Genomic DNA, 25,454 nt, shown 5'->3' on the forward strand with positions numbered 1-25,454 from the left:
AAAAAAAAAAGTTTCATTTAAAAAAAATAAAATAAAGACTTTCTTACTACCCCACCCTTTATCACTTCTTTTTTTTGTGTGTGAATGCATATCTTTTACCCACTTTATCCATTTAACTACCCACTTTTAAATAGATAATATGGGTATTACTCGTAAACATTTTTAAATGAGTTGGATACCCAATCCATTTAAAATGGGTAAATATGAGCAGATACCCATATTAATTACCCATTCTGTCATCCCTACTCGTAGTTAACCAAAGTTATGATAATTCATTACTAAATAAGATAAATGATGGATTTTTCTGTATAAGTATGAATATTTGTCTATCGCTATTTTTATTTTTATTTTTGTAGAGACCTTATATGTACCAAACTTATCTTTTAAATTCGAAATAGATCTCTCTTTTATTTTGATTCTCATCCAATGTTTGATATCTGCATTGAAGCTCGATTATTTCAAATTCGCATCATGTATGCTCATTCAGGGAAAAGCGCTCCTTAGCAAGAATTTTTTTTCATGCTCATGAAGACTCAAACTTGAAACCTCTAATTAAGAGAGAAGCAACCTCGTTCACTGCATCAAATCTTGGGTGGTAAAAAATCTCAAGCCTATGGACTATGGTATCTGACATAGATTTTAGGCATAGGTTTATTCTAGAGCTTAATTTGTTTAATTTGCATGGATATTAAAGGGTTAGTGGAGTCTCCATTTTAATGTGTGTGGGTTGTTGGGTCACTAATCACGTGATAATGTCCAAAAGGTTTACTTTAACATGGCTCTATAATTAACATTTAGTTAATTTTATCCAATTTTATCCAACCACAATGTATAAAATACTACTAATTAATCCAAACTTAAAGATATACCTTCCTCCACTAAAAAGTTTAGAAATGGCTTATTACAAAAAAGAGCAAAGCCACATTGAATGAAAAGATCTAGTAATATAATTTAATGACAATTAATTGTTAAGTCTCATACAATATAGTGTAAATAATTTTCTACATTTATCATTCAATTGATGTATATTTTGTATTTAAAGATAAGTCTTCTAGAAATGTGAAATTTAAAATCTTAAAAATAAAATATGTTGTAAAATTATTTACACTAACAATGAAGTATATTATGTTTACTTAAACTAAAGACGAGTCCTTATTTTAATCAAACACAATAAAGGAGACTTATGAGTTTAATATGTATTGTATTTATTCTTAGTTTAATAATCTGATCTCCGATACTATAAGTCCATTAGTTAGAATTTGTATTGTAGTATTTAAATCGTAAATATTAGTGCAGGAGACTTACGAGTTAATTTTTTCATAGAGAAAATGAATCTATCGTAATTCTGACTTGTGTCATCAATCATCGATAATTCTCACAAAGTGGATGACCACCCTTTTTTACAACCTAGATATTTTCTAGGGATGCATATCATTTTCTCTATTGTAAATTCTAATAATCGTTTAATACGAAGAAAAATAACTTTTTTTTTCTTCATCCAGTCTAATTAGCACCCTTTATAAATATATCTTATCTGATTAATATTTCCAACACCTACTTTATAAAAGAGAAAACACATCCTGTCAAGCATATCAAAATTTTCTGGTTAAAGAAAGAATAATTTTCAATGAACTATAAAACAGGAAAATGGATTAGACTGGTCGAGGCTGATTATATCAGTTTTTATGGATTTAATTCTTAAATATTTTTTGGCATTATTAATTTATTATATTTTTAAAGTTATGAGTTCGTATCAATTATTCATTTTAATCTTAATATATTTTTACATATAAATTTGTACTTCCGTAAAAATATTGAGTTCAAATAAATTAATTATCGCTACTCTGTCTTCGCCACTATCATCTCAAGAAATTAAGAATTTTGTGACAATAAATATTACTACTCAAAAAGATAAATTTATTTCCACTAAATATCTCTTTTTTAATCATGTACAATGCCACGTAGGCACAATTCAAACAGATATCATGTGAACCATATATATATGTATGCATGAGAGGTCAATATAGAACAGCTAGCAAGAAGCAATAAGAAGTAGCTAGATTTTATTTAATTAAAATATAGTAGATTAGATTAGGGTGAATATATTAACCAATTATGTGAGGCAGCACCCACAAATAGAGTTGGAAAATCCTAGAATATATTAAGACTGTCCTAACACTAGAGCACAACGTTAATTCCTTTTATCCATATCTATAATAATCTAATACTACCAATTTTAACGTCAATGTTAGCTACTGTGGTGATGTCACTAACAAGAATCAAGTATGACAAGAATTGCTCAAACCACATTACACTATAGTGTGTTTAATATATGGGATAAGGGTCTGAAAAATACCCCAACTTTGATCGGATTTGCTGTTGCGATACTAAACTTTCATGAAGACCTATTACCTCCCTAGACTATTTAATATCGTATTTTAAACATATATATTTGCCCACGTGGACATAAAAAATAATGCAAAATTATAAATAGTAATGTGTCCACGTGGGCACATATATACCTTTAAAATACACTATTAAATAGTTCAGGGGGTAAAAAATACGGTATTAAATAGTCTAGGGAGGTAATAGGTCCTTATGAAAGTTTAGTATCACAACAACAAATCCGACCAAAGTTGAAATATTTTTCAGACCCTTATCCCTTAATATATTATACGTATCTCTATTATGATTTAAGTCCATGATATATTATTTGTTCTGATCCAACAAAACTTTATAGATTTGTTTCTTGAGGTATGTCATCATCGAGTCCAAAAATGTGTACGATATGAATTTGTGGTATTTCTTAAAAATAAAATTCTTCACTTTTTCTCTTTTATTTCGATGTGGAATTAGCCTAAAGTCATATCATGTACACCCTTCTTCAGAAGACCTATAAAAGTTGTTTTTTTTCTTTTAATAATGTAAAAAAAAAATTACAATGTCAGATAACCTAAGCGATAACTATAAGTTATTATTAGATTCGTAACTCGTAAAATAAGACAGATTACATATTACATCGAACAGAGATAATACACTAATAAGTGCGTTCATATATAATTTTAGTAATTTTTGGGCATGTTCAATATGTCATGTTTCATACTAAGGGAATGACAAGTGGAAAGAGAAATTAGCATATATTCTAATAATATAAATTGGTGGTGTTTGGCAATTGGCATACAAAAAAAGGTTGAGCAGTTTTTGGGAATCTCATCATCAAAGTGAAGAAAATATAGTAATTTTTGTGGCGAACCTTGTGCGTTATGACTCTTTAATCTGAACATGAGAGAATGAAAATAAAAATAACAATGAGTGCAACAACCAACTAATTAATTGGATGTGAATAATGAGTTGGATTCCAACTTTATTTGGTTGAACAATATTATAACAACTAAAACTTCTACCACTTTATGTTAGAATAGTTTTTGCAACTCCTTTCTCTAGAGGTATAATAATGACAAACAAATAATATGGATTTGTGGTGCCGTGGTGAGACTATTTTACCCTTAATCAGATTTCTTGAGTTCGAGCCCTGGATATGAAGAAAATCTTGTTGGAAGCGCTACCCCAAATGAACTCTATAATGCGCGATCCGAATTTAATCGAAACTTCAATGAAGATCAAGATAAATAATAATGACAAAAGTATTTATATATGCCTCTACCATGATCTTTTCAATCTACTAGCTCTAATTTGATTGAACTATTCATTCTTTATCTTATTTAGAGGAGGAACTAGAAGGTTATTATACGAGTTTGACACAAATTTAGTAACTACATACATATATAGTCCAAATACAAAAAATTTGCTATTATATAATATAAAACTCAAAAATTTCAAATCCTGACTATATGTATCCTTAATTTCTTGTGATGGTTTGGAAACTTTCATTGATGCATGCATCTTTTGCATAACTTACTCAAAAAGGAGGAAATTGCCAGTGTTCAACATGCAATAAAATTAGGGAAAATATAGATATGTTTTCTTTCTTCTCAACTTTAATATAATTTGACACACTGAGCCTATATGCTACTGTGGTCCCTTAGGTTTCTTGAATTGATAACTTATTCAAAGGTAGTAAAGAGAATAATAGGCTGGACATATTATCTAGCTAGGGAAAAACATCAAATTTGTGGCATTATTTGAAATTGAGTAACTTTATCCTCTATTTAACTTTTGATCTATAATATTATTCTTGGCTCAAAATTAAAAAAAAAGTTTAGCTTTTTTCCCTTGACCTAATGAGTTCAAAGGTGTGGATAAAATTGAATCTTAACTAAAAAAAAGTAGGGGATAAATATATATATATATATATATATATAACTTAAATCAATTATCTTTTTTATTTTGGCAGGAAAAGGGCACATCCTTTAAACTTATAAAGCTATATAATGTTAGAGAGAACCATATTAGAAATTGATTAAATGTCTTATCATCCTCTCCAATACCATAATTAAGTTTAATTAGCTTTAAAAAACTCTTGAAAAGTGTCAAATGACATAGACAGAACATAAGGATTAATAGTGTTGAATTCATTCTAGATATTATCTTTTACTATAATGCTTCTGATTAGGCTCTTCAAATTAAAAATACTCATCAGAAACAGTAAATATGTCTAATTAATATCCTTTATAGTACTGCTAATACCAACTCATATCTTATAAATTAAAAAAAATGATAACTAACGTGGCAGTTCGTTGATCCTTGATGCATGGTTTGATTCAATGAATTTGATAGGAAGATCGTGTAATTTTATCTTATCTTAGTTTAGTGGAAGGTATCAAAAGGAAGAAGTTATCCCATCTTCGATAGATGAAATTATGAATGATAAAATTAGCTTATCAAATTAAAATATAATCAGTTGAATTAGAGATTAGGCTTATAGTGAACTCGCTGTGAATCTTTTCGATTATTAGTAGCGGCTCGTGAAGTAGCCCTCTTTCTTTACAAAAAAAGGATACATGCCCCTTTCCTTACAGTCAAGTGGCTTTCCGCTCCTCTCTCTTTGTTTCGATGAAAGCCTCAACGCTCGCGTTCACGGGGAACTTTTTTTACTATTTACCTTCGCCGGAAGCAAAGGGCGAAAACTCCAAAACTAGAAAAGGGTGCTTGTGTTGTGGTTTTGAGTTCCTTGGCTTGTGTTCTAATAGTAACCACGGGAAGAAAGCGGGGAACATGGTCCCTAGTCTCGTTTTTGCCAAGACTGATTCTCTATGGCATGGACGTCTTTGATTGGATGGAGACAGATATATAGAAAGTGTGCAGTGAGGGTGCTTGTAAATCACTAGATAGCCTAGCTCGACCCAAACAATGCCCAAAAGTCCCATGCCTTTCTTGATCGGACCAACCCAACCGGCGATTTCCGACATGTCAGTGAGTTGATTTGAGCGCATGCAACTCAAGTCAATTCATCTAAAAGTATTTCAGGCTAAATATGTAACAAAATTGACCTTAACAAATTAAAACTTGTCAAAATATTTTTTTAAAACAATCTTTTATCTTTTGGTAATTTATCAAGTGGGTAAGAGAACAGTCGAAGAACTAATTAAAGTTGAACAAATTGAATTATGATTTATTGTTTAGCTAATTTTGATTCAACTATTTCAGTCTAAGTAATATAATTTGAACGAGCTAGTTATTTGGACATGTTCAATTTCAACTTAATCTCGTCCATTTAACATCCCCACGTGCAATTTCCCGAATAAGATCGAAAAGAGTAGAATAAAGTTTTTGTTGAGATTATAATGTATGATGTATGTATATATATGTATAGTACAGCTGGTAGTTAATAGTGTTGTATAGTACAGCTGGTAGTTAGTTAGAAGATTCCTTTCAGTTAGTTTGTTACAGAGCATTAGTTTTACATTTCTTGTATAAATACTCATTAGATCAATACATCCAAAGCTAAGCTTTGCATTTTACATGAACAGTTCTTTTCTTCTTCATCACTGATGATAACTGCTTGTATCCAAAGCTCCCTTTGATGTTGAGTGATTTCAACAAGGTTTCACTGTTGTGATTTTGACATGGTATCAGAGCACACTCGATTCTGAGGTGTTCGATTTGTATTCGTTTTCAGATCAAATTTTCTCTGTTTTCTTCTGTGGTGTTCTTCGATTTTTTTTTCTTGCTGAGAAATGGCCATTCCAGGTGATTCTGCTCAGTCAAGTGATTCAGTCGTTCCCTCAATTGATTCCAACCATCCCTTATATATGCACCCATCTGATAATCCGGGTGCTATGTTGGTGTCAGTACCGTTTGCCGGGATTGGTTATCGATCATGGAGGAGGAGTGTTCTACGATCACTGTCAGTGAAGAACAAATTGGGTTTCATCAATGGAGAATGTCGGCGACCCAAAAGCATTGATCCAACCTACAGGCAATGGGAAAGGTGTGATGACATTGTCACATCATGGATTCTTAACTCCTTATCGAAGGAAATCGCTGATAGTGTTGAGTATGTTGTGGATTCAACAGAGCTATGGAAAGAATTGGAGGACAGGTATGAACAAACTAATGGAGCGAAGCTGTATCAAATCCAAAAAGAGATCAATGATACGTCTCAAGGATCACTGGATATAACTGGATATTATACCAAATTGAAGAAGTTGTGGGAAGAGCTTAGTACTTTGAGTGCCAAAGCTAATTGCACCTGTGATTGCACTTGTGGAGCCAAGGCAATTGTTCACAAGGTGGAGCAGGATCGTCGTTTGATTCAGTTCCTTATGGGACTTAATGAAGTTTATACAATAATGCGAGGTAGCATACTCATGATGAATCCTTTGCCATCTATGGCGCAAGCTTTTTCCTTGTTGGTTCAGGAGGAACAACAGAGGGAAATTAAGCCAGCCAATCACCCAAACTTGGAGTCTGCTGCGTTACATGTTGGTACCAGCAGATCCTCCAATTACAGAACAAATTATACCACAAATACTTCCAAACCCTCTCTGCAGTACAAAGACAAATTCTGTGACTATTGCAAGAGAACTGGTCATCTTGTTGAGAAGTGTTATCGGCTTCATGGTTATCCATCCAATTCAAACCAAACCTTCAACCGCCAATCTTCTAATCCAAATTCCAACAAACCAGTTCCAAATCAGAGAAACAATGACTACCAAGGCTCAAATCAGAGATTTAACAATGTTCGAGGAGGACATAATCCACAGGGCATTAGATTCAAAGGTAATGGACATAGGGCAGTCGCAAATGTCCATTGTGCACAAGATTCCGAGAATGGGAAGAGATCTGCAGATAACTCTAATCATGAGGAGATGTACAGTGTGAATCTTACCAAAGATCAATATGGTCGAGTACAGGACATGCTTCAACATTTTCAGGGAGAGCATGGTGATGATGGCAACTCAAATTTCACTGGTGGCACTGTTGACTTTGCAGGTACTATAGTTTGCACCTCCTCTATTGATTTTGGGAAACTATCATGTGAATGTTTCAAAAATAAGTCTGACTCATGGATACTAGATTCTGGAGCATCAAACCACATGACTTTCAACATATCCTTACTGCACAATATTATCACACTCCCATATCCAATATTAGTAGTATTGCCAAATGGATATAAGGTTAAGGTAACACAAATTGGTAGTGTGACATTGTCTCCCATGATTAGTTTGAAAAAGGTTTTCTTCATTCCATCTTTCAAATACAACTTAATCTCTATTCATACCATGACTTCACATTCAAATTGCACTGTCAGTTTCAACAAAGTTTCTTGTTACATGCAGGGCCCTTCAATGAAGAGGCCTCTGGTGATTGGTAGGGCAGAAGATGGCCTATATTTTCTATGTCCCAAGTGTGTCCAGAGTTCCAACCCATCTAGTTCATTGTTTCTGAAAGACTCAACCTCATCTAGCAATTTAAATTTGTGCAATTCTTGTAAACCTCATGTTGCAGCTGATACTTCTTGTTTGAAAAATCATAAATGTACACATTACCCTGAAAAAGGGACTTTGAGAAATAAAGATTTTGTTGCCAAGTCTCATGTTCCTTCTTTTTCAGCTTCTCCTTCTCATTTGCATAATACAGTTTCAGATCATCATGCACATGCTAAAAATGATGTAAATGTTCTGTGGCACAATAGATTGGGACATGTTCCTTTTGTCAAAATGAAATGCATTTCCACTATCCCTGCTAGTTTTTCACCACAACAACCTTTTATGTGTTCAGTGTGTCCTATGGCAAGACAAGAAAGACTCCCTTTCAAAACAAGAACCTTTTTAACTTCTTTCATTTTTGAGTTGTTACATGTAGATTTATGGGGTCCATACCATACACCTACACATGACCATTTTAAGTACTTTATAACAATAGTAGATGATTTCAGTAGATCTACATGGACCACATTGTTAAGCTCCAAGAGCAATGCTCTACAAGCATTAAAAGTTTTTGTTGCCATGATAGAAAATCAGTTTAACACCACTGTGAAGACAGTCAGAACAGACAATGGCTTAGAGTTTGTCAATTCAGAAACAACTCTTTTCTTTCAAACCAAAGGTATCCTCCACCAGAAAACATGTCCATACACACCACAACAAAATGGTGTGGTGGAAAGAAAACACAAACACCTTCTTGAAACTGCTAGAGCACTTTTATTCCAATCTAAACTCCCTATAAAGTATTGGGGAGACTGTCTTTTGTGTGCCACATACATAATCAATAGACTTCCCTCAACTGTGTTGAAAAATAAGTCCCCTTATGAAGCATTATATAACAAAAAGCCTTTTTATTCTCATATGAGAAGCTTTGGGTGCTTATGTTACCCTACTGTTCCAATACCCCATAGAACAAAATTTGAACCTAGGACTACACCTCATATTTTCATTGGATATCCTTTTGAGACTAAAGGGTATAAGGTCCTTAACCTGTCCACAAAGAGGATACATGTATCTAGGGATGTTGTTTTCTATGAACACATTTTTCCTTTTCATACAAATTCAACTCCTTCCATTCCTTCCTCTGTGTTGCCTTCTGTTCCTTTTGTTGACATTTTTGATCATACTGACAGTCCTACCACTTGCATTTCTCAAACTAATCTAGGAGAATCACCTGTCACATGCAATTTGCCATCTGAACCTATAATTCATTCCCCTTTACCATCCACAGTTTCTCGTATACTTGAACCACCTACTGCTCCAGATCATGTTGCCCCTCTCATTGATGTATCTGTTCAACCTAGAAGATCTACTAGAACACTGAAAACCCCCACCCATATGACTGATTATGTTCACTCCATCCCACAACTCAAATCACCCAAATCCATTTCCCTTCAGGCTCTTTTTACCAACCACCATTATTTAGCTCACACTGCCCTTCATCCAAACAGTCAGACTTTTGTTAGAAATGTTTGCATTGACAGGGAACCATCCTCATACAAGGAAGCAGCTATTGACCCTGCATGGCAACATGCCATGACTCAAGAATTTGATGCTTTGCATTCCAACCATACTTGGGATTTGGTTCCACTCCCTCATGGGAAGAAAGCTATTGGATGTAAATGGGTCTATAAAGTGAAGCACAAAGCTGATGGGGGCATCGAGAGACTAAAGGCCAGGCTTGTAGTTAAGGGCTACACACAACAGGCTGGTATTGACTATACCGAAACTTTTTCCCCAGTAGTCAAGATGACCACAGTTAGAGCCTTACTCATCACAGCTGTCAAACAAGGGTGGGATCTTTATCAATTGGATGTAAATAATGCATTTTTGCATGGAGATTTGCATGAAGAAGTTTATATGGAAGTGCCACCTGGACTTGCAGTATCATCTTCCACCTTAGTATGCAAATTGAACAAGTCTTTATATGGACTCAAGCAAGCCAGTAGGCAGTGGTATGCCAAGCTTACCGAGGCTCTTTGTTCAAGAGGCTACACTCATTCCATGTACGATTATTCTCTGTTCTACAAGAAGAAAGGCACTTCTGCAGTGTATGTAGCTGTTTATGTTGATGATATAGTGCTGACAGGAACAAACAAAGCTGAGATAGATGATCTGAAATTGTACCTGGACAAGAGGTTCAAGATCAAGGACTTGGGGCTGCTCAATTATTTCTTAGGTATGGAAGTCTTACACACAGCAGGGGGAATTATCATCTCACAGAGAAAATTTGTTCTTGACCTGCTCAAAGAATATGACTGCTTGCACTGCAGTCCGTTGTCCTCCCCACTTGATCCTACTGTTAAACTGAGAGCACATGAAGGACCTGCACTAAATGACAGCACATACTACAGGAAATTGATTGGAAAGCTTAATTTTCTGTCCAATACACGACTTGATATTGCATTCAGTGTACAACACTTGAGTCAATTTATGCAAGATCCTAGAGAACCCCATCTACAGGCTGCTTTCCATTTACTAAGATACCTGAAGTCTGATCCAACCTTAGGACTGTTTCTCTCAAAGGATGCAGATTTCACCATTAAAGGATATTGTGATTCAGACTGGGCTTCATGCCCTGACTCTAGGAAATCAGTGAGTGGTTACCTGGTTCTAGTTGGAGGAAGTCCTATAAGTTGGAAGTCAAAGAAACAAGAAACTATCTCACTATCATCTGCGGAGGCTGAGTATAGGTCCTTGAGAAAAGTGGTAGGAGAATTAGTCTGGTTGAGCAGATTACTTGGTGAACTGAATGTGTCTTTCCCAAGGCCTATCCAGGTATTTTGTGACAGTCAATCTGCAGTACATATAGCCAAAAACCCTGTTTTCCATGAAAGGACCAAACATATCGAAGTGGATTGCCACTATGTGAGGAATGTTCTACAGGAGGGCCTAATCTCTCTACATCACATTGCAACTCATGATCAGCTTGCTGATATATTGACCAAGGCCCTGACAGGAATCAAACACTCATTAATCCTCGACAAGTTGGCAGTGTTGTTCCCACCACCAACTTGAGGGGGGGTGTTGAGATTATAATGTATGATGTATGTATATATATGTATAGTACAGCTGGTAGTTAATAGTGTTGTATAGTACAGCTGGTAGTTAGTTAGAAGATTCCTTTCAGTTAGTTTGTTACAGAGCATTAGTTTTACATTTCTTGTATAAATACTCATTAGATCAATACATCCAAAGCTAAGCTTTGCATTTTACATGAACAGTTCTTTTCTTCTTCATCACTGATGATAACTGCTTGTATCCAAAGCTCCCTTTGATGTTGAGTGATTTCAACAAGGTTTCACTGTTGTGATTTTGACAGTTTTGAATAGACAAATCTTTTAGCAAAAGAATAGAATTAATTCAGGCATTCCATGCACGGCCAAGAGTGGAGAAATTGCATGTCAAAATGACAAGAAATGATAATTGTCAACAAGTCTATATACATCCCTATGACTAGTATTTAAGCATAAATGGATCTTTTTGAATATTGTCCTTAATGTGAACAAAACATGATTTAACTTAATAGTAATCCATATATATATAAGACATGAATTCTCAGACATATATAAACAAATGTAAAATAAAATAAAAATCCATTTTAATATTCAAATTGTGAAATTAATCAATCAGATAGATGCTTTATAAATCTTTTAGAATGTATATATATTGACATAATGAAATTTGAATTTTATGTATGATTGGTTATATAGCCTGAAAGAATAGTGTTTTGGGTCGATGTTGTAAATTTATTTTTATGTTTTCAAAAGTCATCAACAATAGGTTTTAAGCCTAGAGGTGCGGGATTTGGCTAGACTCCTACCATGTGATATATAGGGTAAAAATATTACTTTAAAAAGATTAGAGGAGGACATGGACCTTGCCTCTAGCGAGCAAAAGAGATTGATCAAACAATTTAAAGCAAGGAAGTAGCCTATACAAGTAAAAAATGTCGATGTTGTAAATAAAATTACAATATCTAACTAACTGTAATGGATATGTCATCTGTATAAATAGACGTTGATTCTCGTTCACCTAGTATATTGTAAATTATTTCTTACTCACATAGGATGGAATATTCAAATTACTCTCTTCTCATGTTGAATTCAACATAGAATAATGTACATAGAATTACTTGAGAAAAAGTTCCTTTAGGAAAAGAGAAAAGCATGGTAGCTTTAAGTCGTTGTTTTAAGAATCATATACATATATAATGTGGAAATAAGAAGAAATTAAATAATGGTCCTGCTTTGAATAATCAATGGAAGGAAGTGGGGGTCGTTAGACCTATCAACACTAATGTTATAGGGAACACAAACCATTTAATTTGGTCAAACAAATACTCAATCCGTTTTTAAAAAAAAGAATGATCTAATTTAATTTGACGTGAAATTTAAGAAAATAAAGAAGACTTTTTAATCTTGTGGTTCTAAATTAAAATTACGTTAAATGTATCAAAATGTCATTTAAACTCGTGGTCTTAAACACGTCACATAAAAAGTTGAAATTAAAATATTGTCTAATAAAGGAAAGAGATCATGATTCATTCTTAAAAGGAAAGTAGGTTATTTTCTTTTAAACGGTAGAAGCTAAAATTATCTAGCTAGGTGGATTGGGTCAGTTCTTTATATTTTATAATCAATTCTTTGACAAGATCAAGTTTGTTGAATATTTCAAAGTTTGGAGAGATATTTCTAGATGTGCATGAGATGATATCTAATTTGTGCTAGGATTATTTGTTTGGATTATGAATTAGGATATGAATTGTGATAAGCATCAGCCTGACTCCCACTTTCTCTTCTTTCATTATGACTTGTATATTAGTTCGAATTCAATTACTGATGTGATCACATTTAAATGCGAGAGCTAGTCAATTTGACGGCTCCTACATGAGTGTAACGATGATCATGATGATTAACTATTCCATGTTCATATGGACTATTATTTACGATGAGAAATAGGTCGATACTCCCCATACATATTGTCACATCTCGCATATTCATGGCCACAATGGTTAAACTTTGTATCGTCAAAAATTGCGATACATATAATGATATCTAAATCATTATTTTATTCTTAATAAAAAAAAAATTAAATTTGAGGTTATTAGTGTGAACTCGTAGTTAATAGGGAGTGTTTAAATTTACTCCTTAAGTGGCACTTTAATAAACTAAAAGTTTTGTCACAATATTGAACCCAAAGTTAAAGAGAAAATAAGATAAAGAGATTATGAATACATTTCATCAAGAAAGCCAAATTTGTACAAAGAGTAGTCCAACACTATCAAAAGAAAATATGACTTCTAAATTATTTTATTTATATGTAATGATTAAGCACATTCCAAAGACAATTCTATTTGCTTTAATTCCCTTATCCAAGTTTTTATTATATTTTGGAGCATATTATTGTACACAATAAACATGTGCTACATATAGGTAGTTAATTATAGTATGATCTTTAGGAAAATGTAATTAGCCATCTTCTTTGACCACTTTTCATTAACAAATTTCAGTTAGAATCATCATCATACTCTCTGAATTGGTTACAAATTCACTAGAAGAAATTACGGACAGATTCAAAATTTAAAAGTTATTGATTTTTATTATTATCTCAAGCTACTACATAATAATATATGAATTTAGAATATATATATATATATATATATATATATAATTAATTAATTAAAAATTATTAATTTCACGTGAATTTAAAAATTCTAAACAAGATCTATTTTTAATCCGTGAAACTCAAATAAAAAATACATATTTTCTATAAATATAATATCTAAATCAATTTACGTGCAACTTAATTATTTCACCAAATATTTATGTAATCATTTCCCTATAAAATAAGAAAATATAGCATATGGTATGGATTTTATATATCCTATGAAATTCATAGACCATGTGTCGTCTAAGATAAAAATAGAAAAAAACTTTAAATACAAAGTCTCTTCCTCCCACTAAGTAGGCATTCCTGGTGTCTAAAACATTATTTTGTTTTCTTTGGATTAACGTTATCGTTTTCAATTCTCCACAATCATTTTTAACTACTTTATTATCTTTCTAGTAAAAGGTCAAGTAGGACATAATTAATTAGAACACAATACAATATAATACTTCCTTAGATCATTTTGATAGATCACATTTCGCTTGAGTATAGAAAATGATCTAAAATATCTTTGAACTATTAGAATAGATAAAAAAAAAAATGTTGACTTATTGACTCCATAATATCTTCAGCATCAATCTTTATGGCCCTATGATGCCCTAATTAGAAGCGTCAATCTTTAGGATCCTAAAATGCCCGTATATATTTATTTATTATCATATTAATATGAGAATGATTATAATTTATAATATTAAAACCAAAAGTGTCAATCCCTCCATATCAATATGTTTGTCTGGTTTTGACTTGACATAAAATTTAATTTTTTTTAGACGGACTTTTTAATCTTTCACTACAGGAAAACTGTGAATTACATGGGGATTTTTCTAGGGATTAGAATGAAAATCCGCAGAAAACTTATTTTCTTGCAAATTTTCATACTAATCCCCAGAAAAATCCCCATGTAATTCACCCTTTTGTTATAGTGTTTTAGTCTTAAATTAAAGATATGTAGAAATTAGAATGTACCAAAAAAAATTTTAATCTTGTGGTCTCAAACATGACGGGTGAAAACTTGAAATTAAAAGCTTGTCTGAAAATTGACGAAAAGAGATATTCTTTTTTAAACGAACTAAAAAGAAACAAATTGAAACAAAAACAGTACTAATTTCACATGAACAAGTTGAATAAGAGGTTTGTTAAGTCTACATCAGGTCAACAAATTAAAGTGAAAAGGATGTATTTATGTTCCCCTTATAATTAATAGCTAGCTAACACGAAGAAAATTAAGATTCCAAATAAATTTGTTAAACGTAAGGTCTGTCATGTTTATGACTTTGATAAGAAAAGAACCCATAAATTAGAAAAAAGAATTAATGGAACAAACTATTAATTAGACCAGTAAACAGTGCTTCCATTAGGAAAGAAGCAACACATGAGTTGTTCTTCCAAGAATATAATATATGGTCAATGCTTATTTTCTTGTCAATATCAAATGCCAAATCTTTTTTTTGTCTTCGCTAAACGCCAAAAATTAAACGATAAACCTTTTGATTGTGAAGTCAAAGAAGTTGGGAACCTAAAAAAGGCAAAATTATCTCTACGAATCTGAACAAATGCAGAGCGAAGCAAGACAAATTCTTGTGAGACTAAAAATATTTTCGTCAATCAGTCGTCACTAAATATGTGTAGCTAAAAGTATACAAAAAGGATTTAATGCTTCGGCGCTAAAAATATTATATTAACTACAAAAAGAAAAATTGTCTCTTAAACATTTATGACAAATTTATTTGTTGTAAAAAAAAAAATGTAGTTAATAGTATGCTTTGTCACTAAAAAGGTTATTACTACTGACAAAATTATATCGTTGCTAATTATTTTACTTCAATCAGTGACGACATCAATTGCCTCTAAAGTTATATGTATTTCGTAGTTGAACAAAATCTAATTTCGTCACTAATGACTATATTTTATATACAAAAAATTACTTTGTTCTTAAATAAATTAATTAGGGACAAATTTATTATCATAAAAAAGGTTAATTTTCCTATTATCTCTCATCTCAATTTTTTTAAATCCTCCCAAGGAGCTCCCACATTATGCTTTCTTGGGGACTCAAACTCACAACCTTAAGGTTAGAAGTGATGAGTGATTACCATCCGATCAACTATCTTTTGTCTCTCATTTTTATTTTATTTTTTAACTTCATTCACTTCTTTCATATTTAACTTCTGTAGAAATAATATACTATATCATTATTTATACACATACACAAATGCATGAAATTTACCACCCACAATTAATTCAAATGTAGATTTATTTTAATTAAACTACATGTTTTTTAAAATATCTTTAAATATATTCAGTACGATTCTGTCATTTTATTTATTTATTTTTATAAATTTTAAAAATTATTCAGTTTAATTATAATTTTTTATAAAATTAAACTTTAGATTTTATTTCAAAAATTGAAAAATCGGTTCAATTCGATCAATAAATCAATTGTTTTGAAAAAAAAACATCAATACCCATAACTATAGTACTTCATCGTAGTATATTTGAAATCCTATTTAGTTCATTTCTTTCATTTGTGCTTTCATTTTTTAGTTTATTTCAATTTTCAAACTTATGAAAAAAGTTAATAGAAATTCATGAAATATTTCGCACCTTTGCAAAGTCTAAGTTTGTAAGTCGATAGTAATTATGTATAGTTGCTCTACGTACGTATGTGGAATTACTATTAAATATGTACATATTTTTAGACAAAAGCAAATAGATCGACTTAATCTATGTAGTTTACCAATCACAAATCAATAGACACACACAAAAATTAGCACGAAGACTTGAGAAATTATTTTTTCAATTGTCTTTATCGATGAAAGTGAATATTAGCGATCTAGTGGTAGAATCGTACCCCCACTCACGGTACTTATAACCTGGATTGTATTTTTCAAATGATGCATTTTATAATTGCGTAATTTAAGAAAATTGATGAATTGAACTTTTTTATTTTTACAAAATCGATCGAATTAGTTGGTTTTAATATTTTCCCTCGTCAAATAACGAATGGACTCTGTCTATTTCTTATGAAGCACTTGTATTAATCTTTTTGTAAGTTGACACTTGTAATTATGAACAATTGTAGCAAAAAAAAAGTATTTAGCTATGAATTTTTTTCGTATCAAATAGTTGAATTATTCACTACAAATTTTATGTCGTCACTATTTAATACCTTACATATTTTGTGACAAATTTTTTGTTGTCACTAAATCACAGATTGATTAGAGACAATAAAATATTGTCACCAATTATTTATATTATTAGTGACGAAAATAAATATCATAATTAAATCTATTTTTTATAGCTAAAACTTAAAAATATTTAACTACAAACTCTAATATATCAATATTGTAACAACATATTTTTTTAGATGAAATTTTTTTGTGTCTAAAAATTTATAAATTCTAAGACAAAAAAATATTTTGTCATGAATTAGATACATTATAAGTGACGAAATAATGTGTCATCGATAACTTTAAATTCGTGACTAACACTACTTAAAAAATGGCGCCAATTAATTTTTTGGTGAAAGCTTTAGTGGACAAAACTTTGCTACGGATTGTTGTGTTTTGTCACTAAAATTACGTGTCTCATATATTTATGCAAGAAAAGTAAATTTTGTCACTAAAAGTGAACAATTAGTGACAAATTTAATGTCGTAGCTAATAATTTTGTAGCTATATATCATATTTATTGTAGTGGTATATGCTTGAAAAGAAAAAAAGGAAAATTATGTAATGTACAATTTGGACAATTACTTTATCAATATGGTTGAAATATAAATAACCATATATATTTTGATAATTGTGTTTGTATATGTTGTGTATGGATATGCTTATTATTTGTTTGATATGTATATTTAATATTAAATATACACTATCTATACATTGTATACATATTGTATAAACTGATTGTTAATGGTATTCGGCTATTTATTTATTTATTTATTTTGGCTTTTTGGGAAGTTTCAGTTTTTTTTTAATCAATGTCTCTCATTATTTCATCAAAAACAACATGCCAAAAATATAACGCTCTACTAAGTTAGTTTGGTGTCAGGGCGGGTAAATGAGTTATTAGAATTGAATTTGGTTGAGTTAAAATAAATTGAATTAATAAATAAATTATTGCCCAATATTACTTTTAAAATATTTTAAATATCAATGGTACTTTATTTGAATATCGTTTTTTAACTTGTATGTAATTATTTTTAAATAAAGTTACATGTTTACTTATTTTGGATTAACTACTGATATTTATATTTTGTCAAATCTAATTAACTTCAACATTACATGTTTGAAGTTGTTTTAAAATGAATAAACATATACATTTTTACGCAGTGCAATCTTGACTTAAATAGTAATTTCAAAATTGATTATATGTGCACTTCAACCTTAAATATTAATTAAGTTGAGATAAGTCGAATTAAAATGAACTAAACAATGTGTCATGATACAAACCACTCAACTCTTACCACATTTTGTGAAGCATTTAGATAATTTTGTTGGTTAACAAAGATATGGTCCTAAAATATCTCATAAATTTTTAAATATTTTTTTTGCGTTTGATAATAAATATTATTTAATTTAGGAGTATTATACTATTCTTAATAAATTGCAAGCTATCTAAAGGTGTATATATAATTTCAATACATTAAGTTTGAATTGAATTATATTTTTGTATGGATGAAAATTACTATTATAGGCTTAATAGTTAAGGTGCAAGTGATGCAACGTATACATAGTAATAATAATCTCAGAAAATGTATATCACAGTCGAGCTAATCTTTTATTTGTTTTTCTTCACCCTTTTTTGTCATAGTGAATATAGAGAAAAAATAAATTAATTTCAATTTGAATTTTGATTTGGCCAATTATAAAAGATCGGGTAAATCACAATTAACTTAAAATGGATTGGAAGCACCCCTCACTTCCAACCCGAAGGTTGTGAGTTCAAGTCACCAAGGGAGCAAAAGGGGTGGGAGCTAGGAAAGGTAAAAAAAAAAAAAAACGTAAAATGGATTGAACAGGCACAATGTGCAATTATATAGTTCTAAAATATTTAAAGTTAATGAATCGTGACAAGTTTATATTTACAATGAAAATAATAGTATATTACCTTTAAATTTGCACTCGTCTCTATTTTAAATATACTAAAATTAATATTATATTGTTATAAAATATTTGAAATTTATGATTTTAAATTATAGTAATATTTATGTAGCAACATGAGTTGTGGTGTAGTAGTGAGACTGTTTCAGCCTTAACCAGAGATTTCAGTTCGAGCCTGAGTATGATTTTTTTTTATTGGGAGCGTCACCCATAATGAGTCCTGCAGTAGCCTATAAGACTGATCATGCCCTGTTGCTTGGCTTGGAATCAAACTAGAGATTCATCCTAGATTATTCCAGCAAATAGCAGAATCGTGGCTAGGGAACTATACTAGTGACCTACCCAAGTTATTGTCAAATTTTCGCGATCAATGATTGGACAATGCAAACTAGAAATGCTTTTTCTTGGCTAAAGAAAGAGACTACTCTATCTATTTGGCACACGTAGGCCCGACACCAGAGGTTGGTTGGCGCATTCGGTAAAGCATTCCGCTAGCTGGCGCATAGCAAGCAAGAACGCTCAAAGCAAAGCTAGCAGTAAGGTCCAGAGCAGGAGCATTAGGGTAAGCGATGGCCGCTGCATGGTGGAATTTAGCAAATTACCGGAAACCGGCACCACCTATTCGAGTAAGAATTGTGCTCACCGGGTAAATCCGAAAAAGGAGAATTGAAACTCTATCTTAACCGGATTGGAAACCAAAAAGATATATCTATGTAACTATAAAAACTTGAATTCAAGATAAATAAAAAATTCCCCCTAATAACTCCATCATGGTTTGTTTGTACAATCGAAGGCATTTCTGGTAACTTGAGTAACAATCCATTTTTCTTCTTCTTCAATCTTCACAGTTCTTCCCCAAATTTTAATTTTACAAAACAAACTTGCAGAATCTTCTTCCCCAGATTCATTTTCTTCGAGTGTTTATACGGGTTTCAAGGTGGAGTGTTGAACACTAATGTCATTGTTCTGAATTCTGTATCGCCGCTAAGCTGAAATGGAAGCCATGGTAGTTTTTTGATTTTTTTTTTTAATTTCATCAAAAAAATTTCCCCCAATTTGATGTTATCTTGCATTTTTTATCAATCTTGTTGCTTCAAATCAGTTGTTTGGAAGTTGAATGTGTGAATCTTGGTGAAGTAATAATGTGTTTTGAGTTATTTGCTGCTTTAATCGCATATTAATCAGTTAATTGTATTTGATTATGTTGTTGAACTTTATTTATCTTTTTCTTTATTTGTAGTCCACGAAAAAGAAATTAATTACGAGAGATGATTGGGAGAAGAGGCTAAATGATGTAAAGATTAGAAAAGAAGATACAGATAGATTGGTAATGAATTTTCTAGTCACAGAGGGTTATGCAGAAGCTGCAGAGAAGTTCAAAATGGAATCAGGGACGGAACGTATCCTTATGTCGAAAGATGATCATGTTATGTTTTATACAAATGTGTATGTTATTGTTTGCGTATTTTGTTTATCCTTATGTTGTTAATAGCTGAGATAGATCTTGCTACCATCAAGGACCGGATGGCTGTAAATAAGGCTGTGCAGTCTGGTAATGTGGAGGATGCAATCGAGATGGTTAACGATTTGAATCCCGAGGTATGCCTGCTGATTATCATGTACATGTGGCTAGAATGATATCTCACAGTATAAACACATCGTCTATCTAGTGGTATAATTTGAGTTTCTTGTGGTTTGCATGTTTTTGTTTTTTTGATTCTTATTATATATGATGATCCACTCTTTATGTTAAACATGGTAAAGCTTTCATATTCCTTTATGTGTGTGTCTGAGAGATAGATAGGTGATCCGTTAGCTGTATGTGTTAAGAGTGACATTCCAAAAGAAATGATAGCAAACAGGGAAGTCATTAGAACAGAAGATGATGAGGAACTATTTACAGTGCACAGCTGCGGAGAGCACTTCTTTTTTGTGACTCAGTAAAAGAAAACAATTACTGGAACAATTTTCAAGGCACATCAACTTTATGAATCTTGATGCCTCTGAAGACAAATGTTCATTTCTGTTTTCTGTTTCACTCTTTACTGTTTGCTCATCAATGAATAGAAGAGGGAAAAATGTAGGGACTCAGTATTAGTCGTGTTCTAATTTTGTAACCTGACATTTGATTTAGTTAAATCAAGGTGTGGATGTGATCCAGCACTTATCATATACTGTTCCTTTTTGTATTATTTTTTTTCTTCTTTTCCCTGGACATGTGTTGTGTCTTCTTGCATGCATCTTGACTGATCCACCTAGATTCAAATCATGCATCAACAATTTGTTTATCTCCTTGTGGACAACAGTCTTCATAGTTCTTATAATTTATATTTCCCTTTTCCTTTGGGTTTGTCCTTGTTATCTTATGTTTCTGTCCAGAAGTTAAATAAATGTCTGTGTTGCTCACTTCCCAGTGGAACTATTAAATCCTTGGAGAAGTGTATAGTCTTTACTGCTAGCACATTCCATCAGTTTGTGCAAATGTTAAATGGAATCTATTAATCATTCTTCTTAACCTGTCTTCTAATCCGTGTTAAGATACCCTTGACCCTTGTTACAGAGGATCTGTTAATCATCTTCTGAACTTTTTTTGTTTGTTTCTAACTGATGGTAACAATAGCTTAGCCCTTGTTATTTTGACTTCAAAGCAAAGCTTTCCTATATGAGCTTGAATTCTGCCTGAAGTCTCCTAAACTCCAAGGTCAAGTATTAGTCACAGAATTTTATGCTGGGATATGGATCTTAAGAGTTCTGATCATGAAACTGCTCGAGCAAGCTTTTTATGAACATATAACTGAGGGGACGATAAATTGCATTTGTTTGAAATGACCATAGAGTATAGAGAAGCTCTTGAATATAAGCAGATAGCATGAAATAGACAGCTCTGTCCCTTGAGGGGGTTGGTATTATGTAAGAGAATTCTTCATCTGGAAGGTTTATGGTTCTTATGCAACTTTTTAAATTTGCAGTTAAAACCTAAAGAATACAAACAAACACATAGGAATTGAACTCACTCAGTTCCTTAGTATGCTAGGTAAAACTTTGAGCAATTAAAGCATTTGAACTCACTCAGTCACTCTTGGAATCTTGTTAGTTTTACTTCAGTAAACATATGTTTGAAGTTTGCTTTATTGTTGTGCTATCCTTTTCTTTTTTCTTTTTGCTTTCTACGTCATCTCTAGCTTGTGCCTCTTCTCGATAAAAGAAATATTTTTTGGATAGAGCTGAAGGAATACAAAATTGACGATAGAAGATCCTGATGCAAACTGTCCAAAATTATTGTGTTACCTTTGAATATTTGAACCCTTCCTATAGAAAGTGTATGCAAACTTCTGGTTTGGTTAATGACATGGAAACCAGTTTATAATTGTTGTCTTAGATTAGAATTAGACCATACGGACCATGATCTAGTTTCTTACTTCTAACCTGAGCTATTATGCATGGCAATGGGTTACAGGCCCCTATTATCTTTTCTTTTTTCTATTTTTCCCTAAAAAAATAGGAGATTATCTAATGTTGTTTCTATGTAGCCAATATCAATTTCCCCCGTAGCTGATATCAGATCAGGAACGTGATGTTCCCGAAGAATCCAAACGATGTTGAATTTTCTTTTTTTGGTTCATTGTTCTGTTATTTTGTGGACACATATGCCTTGCCTTTTGTCTCTAGTATTTTTTCTCTTGTCATCTCGTGAGATTAACAGCCTAGAAAATCTTGATACTTAGAAGGTTATCACAAATGAGTGCTGATTTTTAGGTTGTTTGAGTTGATTGTATCCTAAGTTTACCTTCATGAATGCAGATATTAGATACGAATCCCCAGCTCTTTTTCCATCTCCAACAGCAAAGGCTGATAGAATTGATAAGGAATGGAAAGGTTGAAGAAGCTTTGGAGTTTGCTCAAGAGGAACTAGCTCCAATGGGAGAAGAAAATGTAAGTATTCATCTTTAAACACTATGTTTGAGATTTCCGTAAGTTTCTTTTTTCCAATGCAACATACATCTTCACTCAATCTATATTATCGAATGAGAAATGCAAGTCTTTGCTCTAACTCTCAGTTTAACTTCATATATCATCTGCATTTCAAATCTTGTCTGGCTGAACTTCCTAGTTCTGGACATTAAAACCCATTGACTGGGGGAGTTTTTCCATGGTTTTTTCTGTTTGACTAATTATAATAACTTTACAGCAAAGCTTCTTAGAAGATTTGGAGAAGACTGTTGCATTGCTAGCTTTCGAAGATGTATCTAAATGCCCAGCTGGAGCGCTTCTAGATGTATCCCAGCGCTTAAAGACCGCAAGCGAAGTAAATGCGGCAATTCTCACCAGCCAAAATCATGAAAAGGGTTAGTCCCATTTTCATTAAAAAAAAAATTACTTGATCACTCCTGATATAGGCCTGTGGGGAGAGCCTGATGTCTAATTTGGACATTTATTTAATAATGATCATGGCATTTGATTCGTGTTTTGATTATGCAACAGATCCGAAGCTTCCAAGCCTATTGAAGATGTTGATATGGGTACAGGACCAGCTTGATGAAAAAGTTTATTACCCTCGCATAACCAATCTGTCGACTGCAGCACTTGAAAATCCTGCTGTCTAAAATACGATGCAAGTTCCCTGAATATATAGCTAAGGCAAGAAGACCTTGTACTCTTTTAACCACTCGTTGCTGGTTGATTCATTTTCATTGATCTATGGTTTCTTAGGCATACGTTAGTTTTGACAGCAGGATGTGCAGTTAACTACTCGATGTAAACAAACCTAGTTATACCTTCCTATCTTAATCACGAATCACTGAATCTGTTTGTGCTTTTCGTAGTGTTGCGTTTGGAAAATTTGTGATTTTTTAGCTGTACTTATTCCAGCAAGAACTTGGAATTTGGTGGGTAAATGTACGTTATTTGATACACCACTAACTACTTGGTGCTTCAAAATACTGGTAATTGGCTTGCTTTTTAAGGGTAATTGATGATTAATGAAAAACTACATAATTCAATGAGGAAAGAGTCTTCCTTTGCTAAATTTGGGCATTTTCCTCAAATGGGCTCACATTGATATTAGGACCTCAAGTCCAATAAAGAGGGGCTCTCTGTTGAAATGAAAAGTAAATGGCCCAATTACATTATTTCAGCCCGCTAACATTATTATCTTCAGAATTTTTTTACTTGATTCTTCACCGGATTTTCGGTACTTGTTTGGGGAACCTGAGTCCCAATTTTGAAGTTGTGTATTCCTGATCGACTCCATTCTAGCTTCAGCTCGAAAACTCTGGTTAAGGATGAAATAATACTGACCATCTTTTTTTGTCAATAGACTTTCAATTCTGATATTCTTTGTTAATGAGCTGTTCCTCGAAAGCATATAGTTGGGTTTATAATAGTAGTAGGCCTGTGAGGTGCAAGTCATCTACAATAACATTTTCAATATAATCTCACAAGTAGGGTATGAAGAAGGTACAATGTACACAACCTTATCCCCTACCTGATAGAGATAAATAGATTATTTCCGATAAACCCTCAAAATCTAAAAGCAGTTTGGAAAAAGAAAATACGGAAATGAAATCAGTAATTCGATTGAGTAAATACTACTGAAAAAAAAGTTGTTGTTTCTTGATAATAGCAAAATGTAATAGTATATAATATGTAAAGCACCGAATTTATGCTGGGCTCGACAACTACATTATTGATAGATTCCCACATGATGTAATTTGCACCCTTTAATAGTGCTACTATATATAATTATATATTATCTGATTAATTTATTGCTACATAAAAAGAGTATCTTATTTGGATTTGCTCCCTTTACCTTTTTTGTTTCCTAACTTTTTCAGAGTGGGATGCACACCAAAGTTCATAGTGGGGGAATTCCCAGACCTAAAACTACTACTATATTTTCTTGTGGGGTTAATTAAGCTATAAAAAAAATCCTGTTAACATAAGTACTCCAATTGGCAACCAAGGGTGAAGAGTGTGAAGGTCAGTGGTTGAGAACCTGTGAGGTTTCAGGTTTAAAACTCAATGGAGACAAAAAATATAAGGTGATTCTTTTCATCTGTTCGAGTTTTGGTGGACAAAGTTACATGGTACCTGTTGTTAGTGGAAGGTGAGAAATATTCCATGAAATTAGTTGAGATGCGTGAAAGCTGATATGAGCACCACGTTCATTAAAAAAAAAGTACTCCTATTGAATAATATTACTTGATATGAAAAACTAGCATGCCATGATCATCACTTAGTCATCCGCTCCTACTAGTAATTTAATACAAATTTTTCACCTCTTGACTAATATTTAGTGATGGTAACTAACCTTCTCAGGAAAAAGTTTTGCCATGTGTATTCATATTTTTGTAATGCATAAATATTTGGAAGAATGTTTTTGTTGTGATTTATCGGTCACGTGTTTGATGGTGTAATTAGCTACTAATTCTTGTATCGGGATAGATATCTTATATCACATAACACTCTCTTTATAAGTGGCGATTCTTTTCCAAACCTGACATGAATGTGGAATGTATAATGCACCGGATTGGTTTTTTATAAAAAAAAAAATAAGTTTTTTTCCATGACTTTCCTCCCATATAACTGAAAAGTTTATTAGTAAAATATTTGACGGAAGTCAAAAGTGTTCATTTTTTGAAAAATTAAAAGGAGAAAAAATTGCTCAGGAATAATATTAAATGACAACTTTAAATATACCCCATATATAAGAGATATTTTTGTCATTTTCTAGCACTATTTACGCTATCGTCTAGTTGTTATCTTGTTGAAACAAAAATGATAAGATTTT

General features: G+C 32.2%; 1 protein-coding gene across 1 annotated transcript; it reads left to right on the forward strand.

The window, feature by feature from the left end:
- Positions 1-19,302: 19,302 nt before the first annotated feature.
- On the forward strand, positions 19,303-23,469 carry LOC102606412 (glucose-induced degradation protein 8 homolog). The gene is made up of 6 exons (XM_006347023.2): positions 19,303-19,670; positions 19,905-20,064; positions 20,157-20,263; positions 22,466-22,597; positions 22,854-23,010; positions 23,147-23,469. Exons 1-6 carry the CDS (start codon positions 19,659-19,661, stop codon positions 23,266-23,268), a joined length of 690 nt encoding a protein of 229 aa, XP_006347085.1. The 5' UTR covers positions 19,303-19,658; the 3' UTR covers positions 23,269-23,469.
- Positions 23,470-25,454: the final 1,985 nt, after the last annotated feature.

Source organism: Solanum tuberosum, unplaced genomic scaffold (genome assembly GCF_000226075.1).
Source record: "Solanum tuberosum cultivar DM 1-3 516 R44 unplaced genomic scaffold, SolTub_3.0 scf00083, whole genome shotgun sequence".
Lineage (NCBI taxonomy): Eukaryota > Viridiplantae > Streptophyta > Magnoliopsida > Solanales > Solanaceae > Solanum > Solanum tuberosum.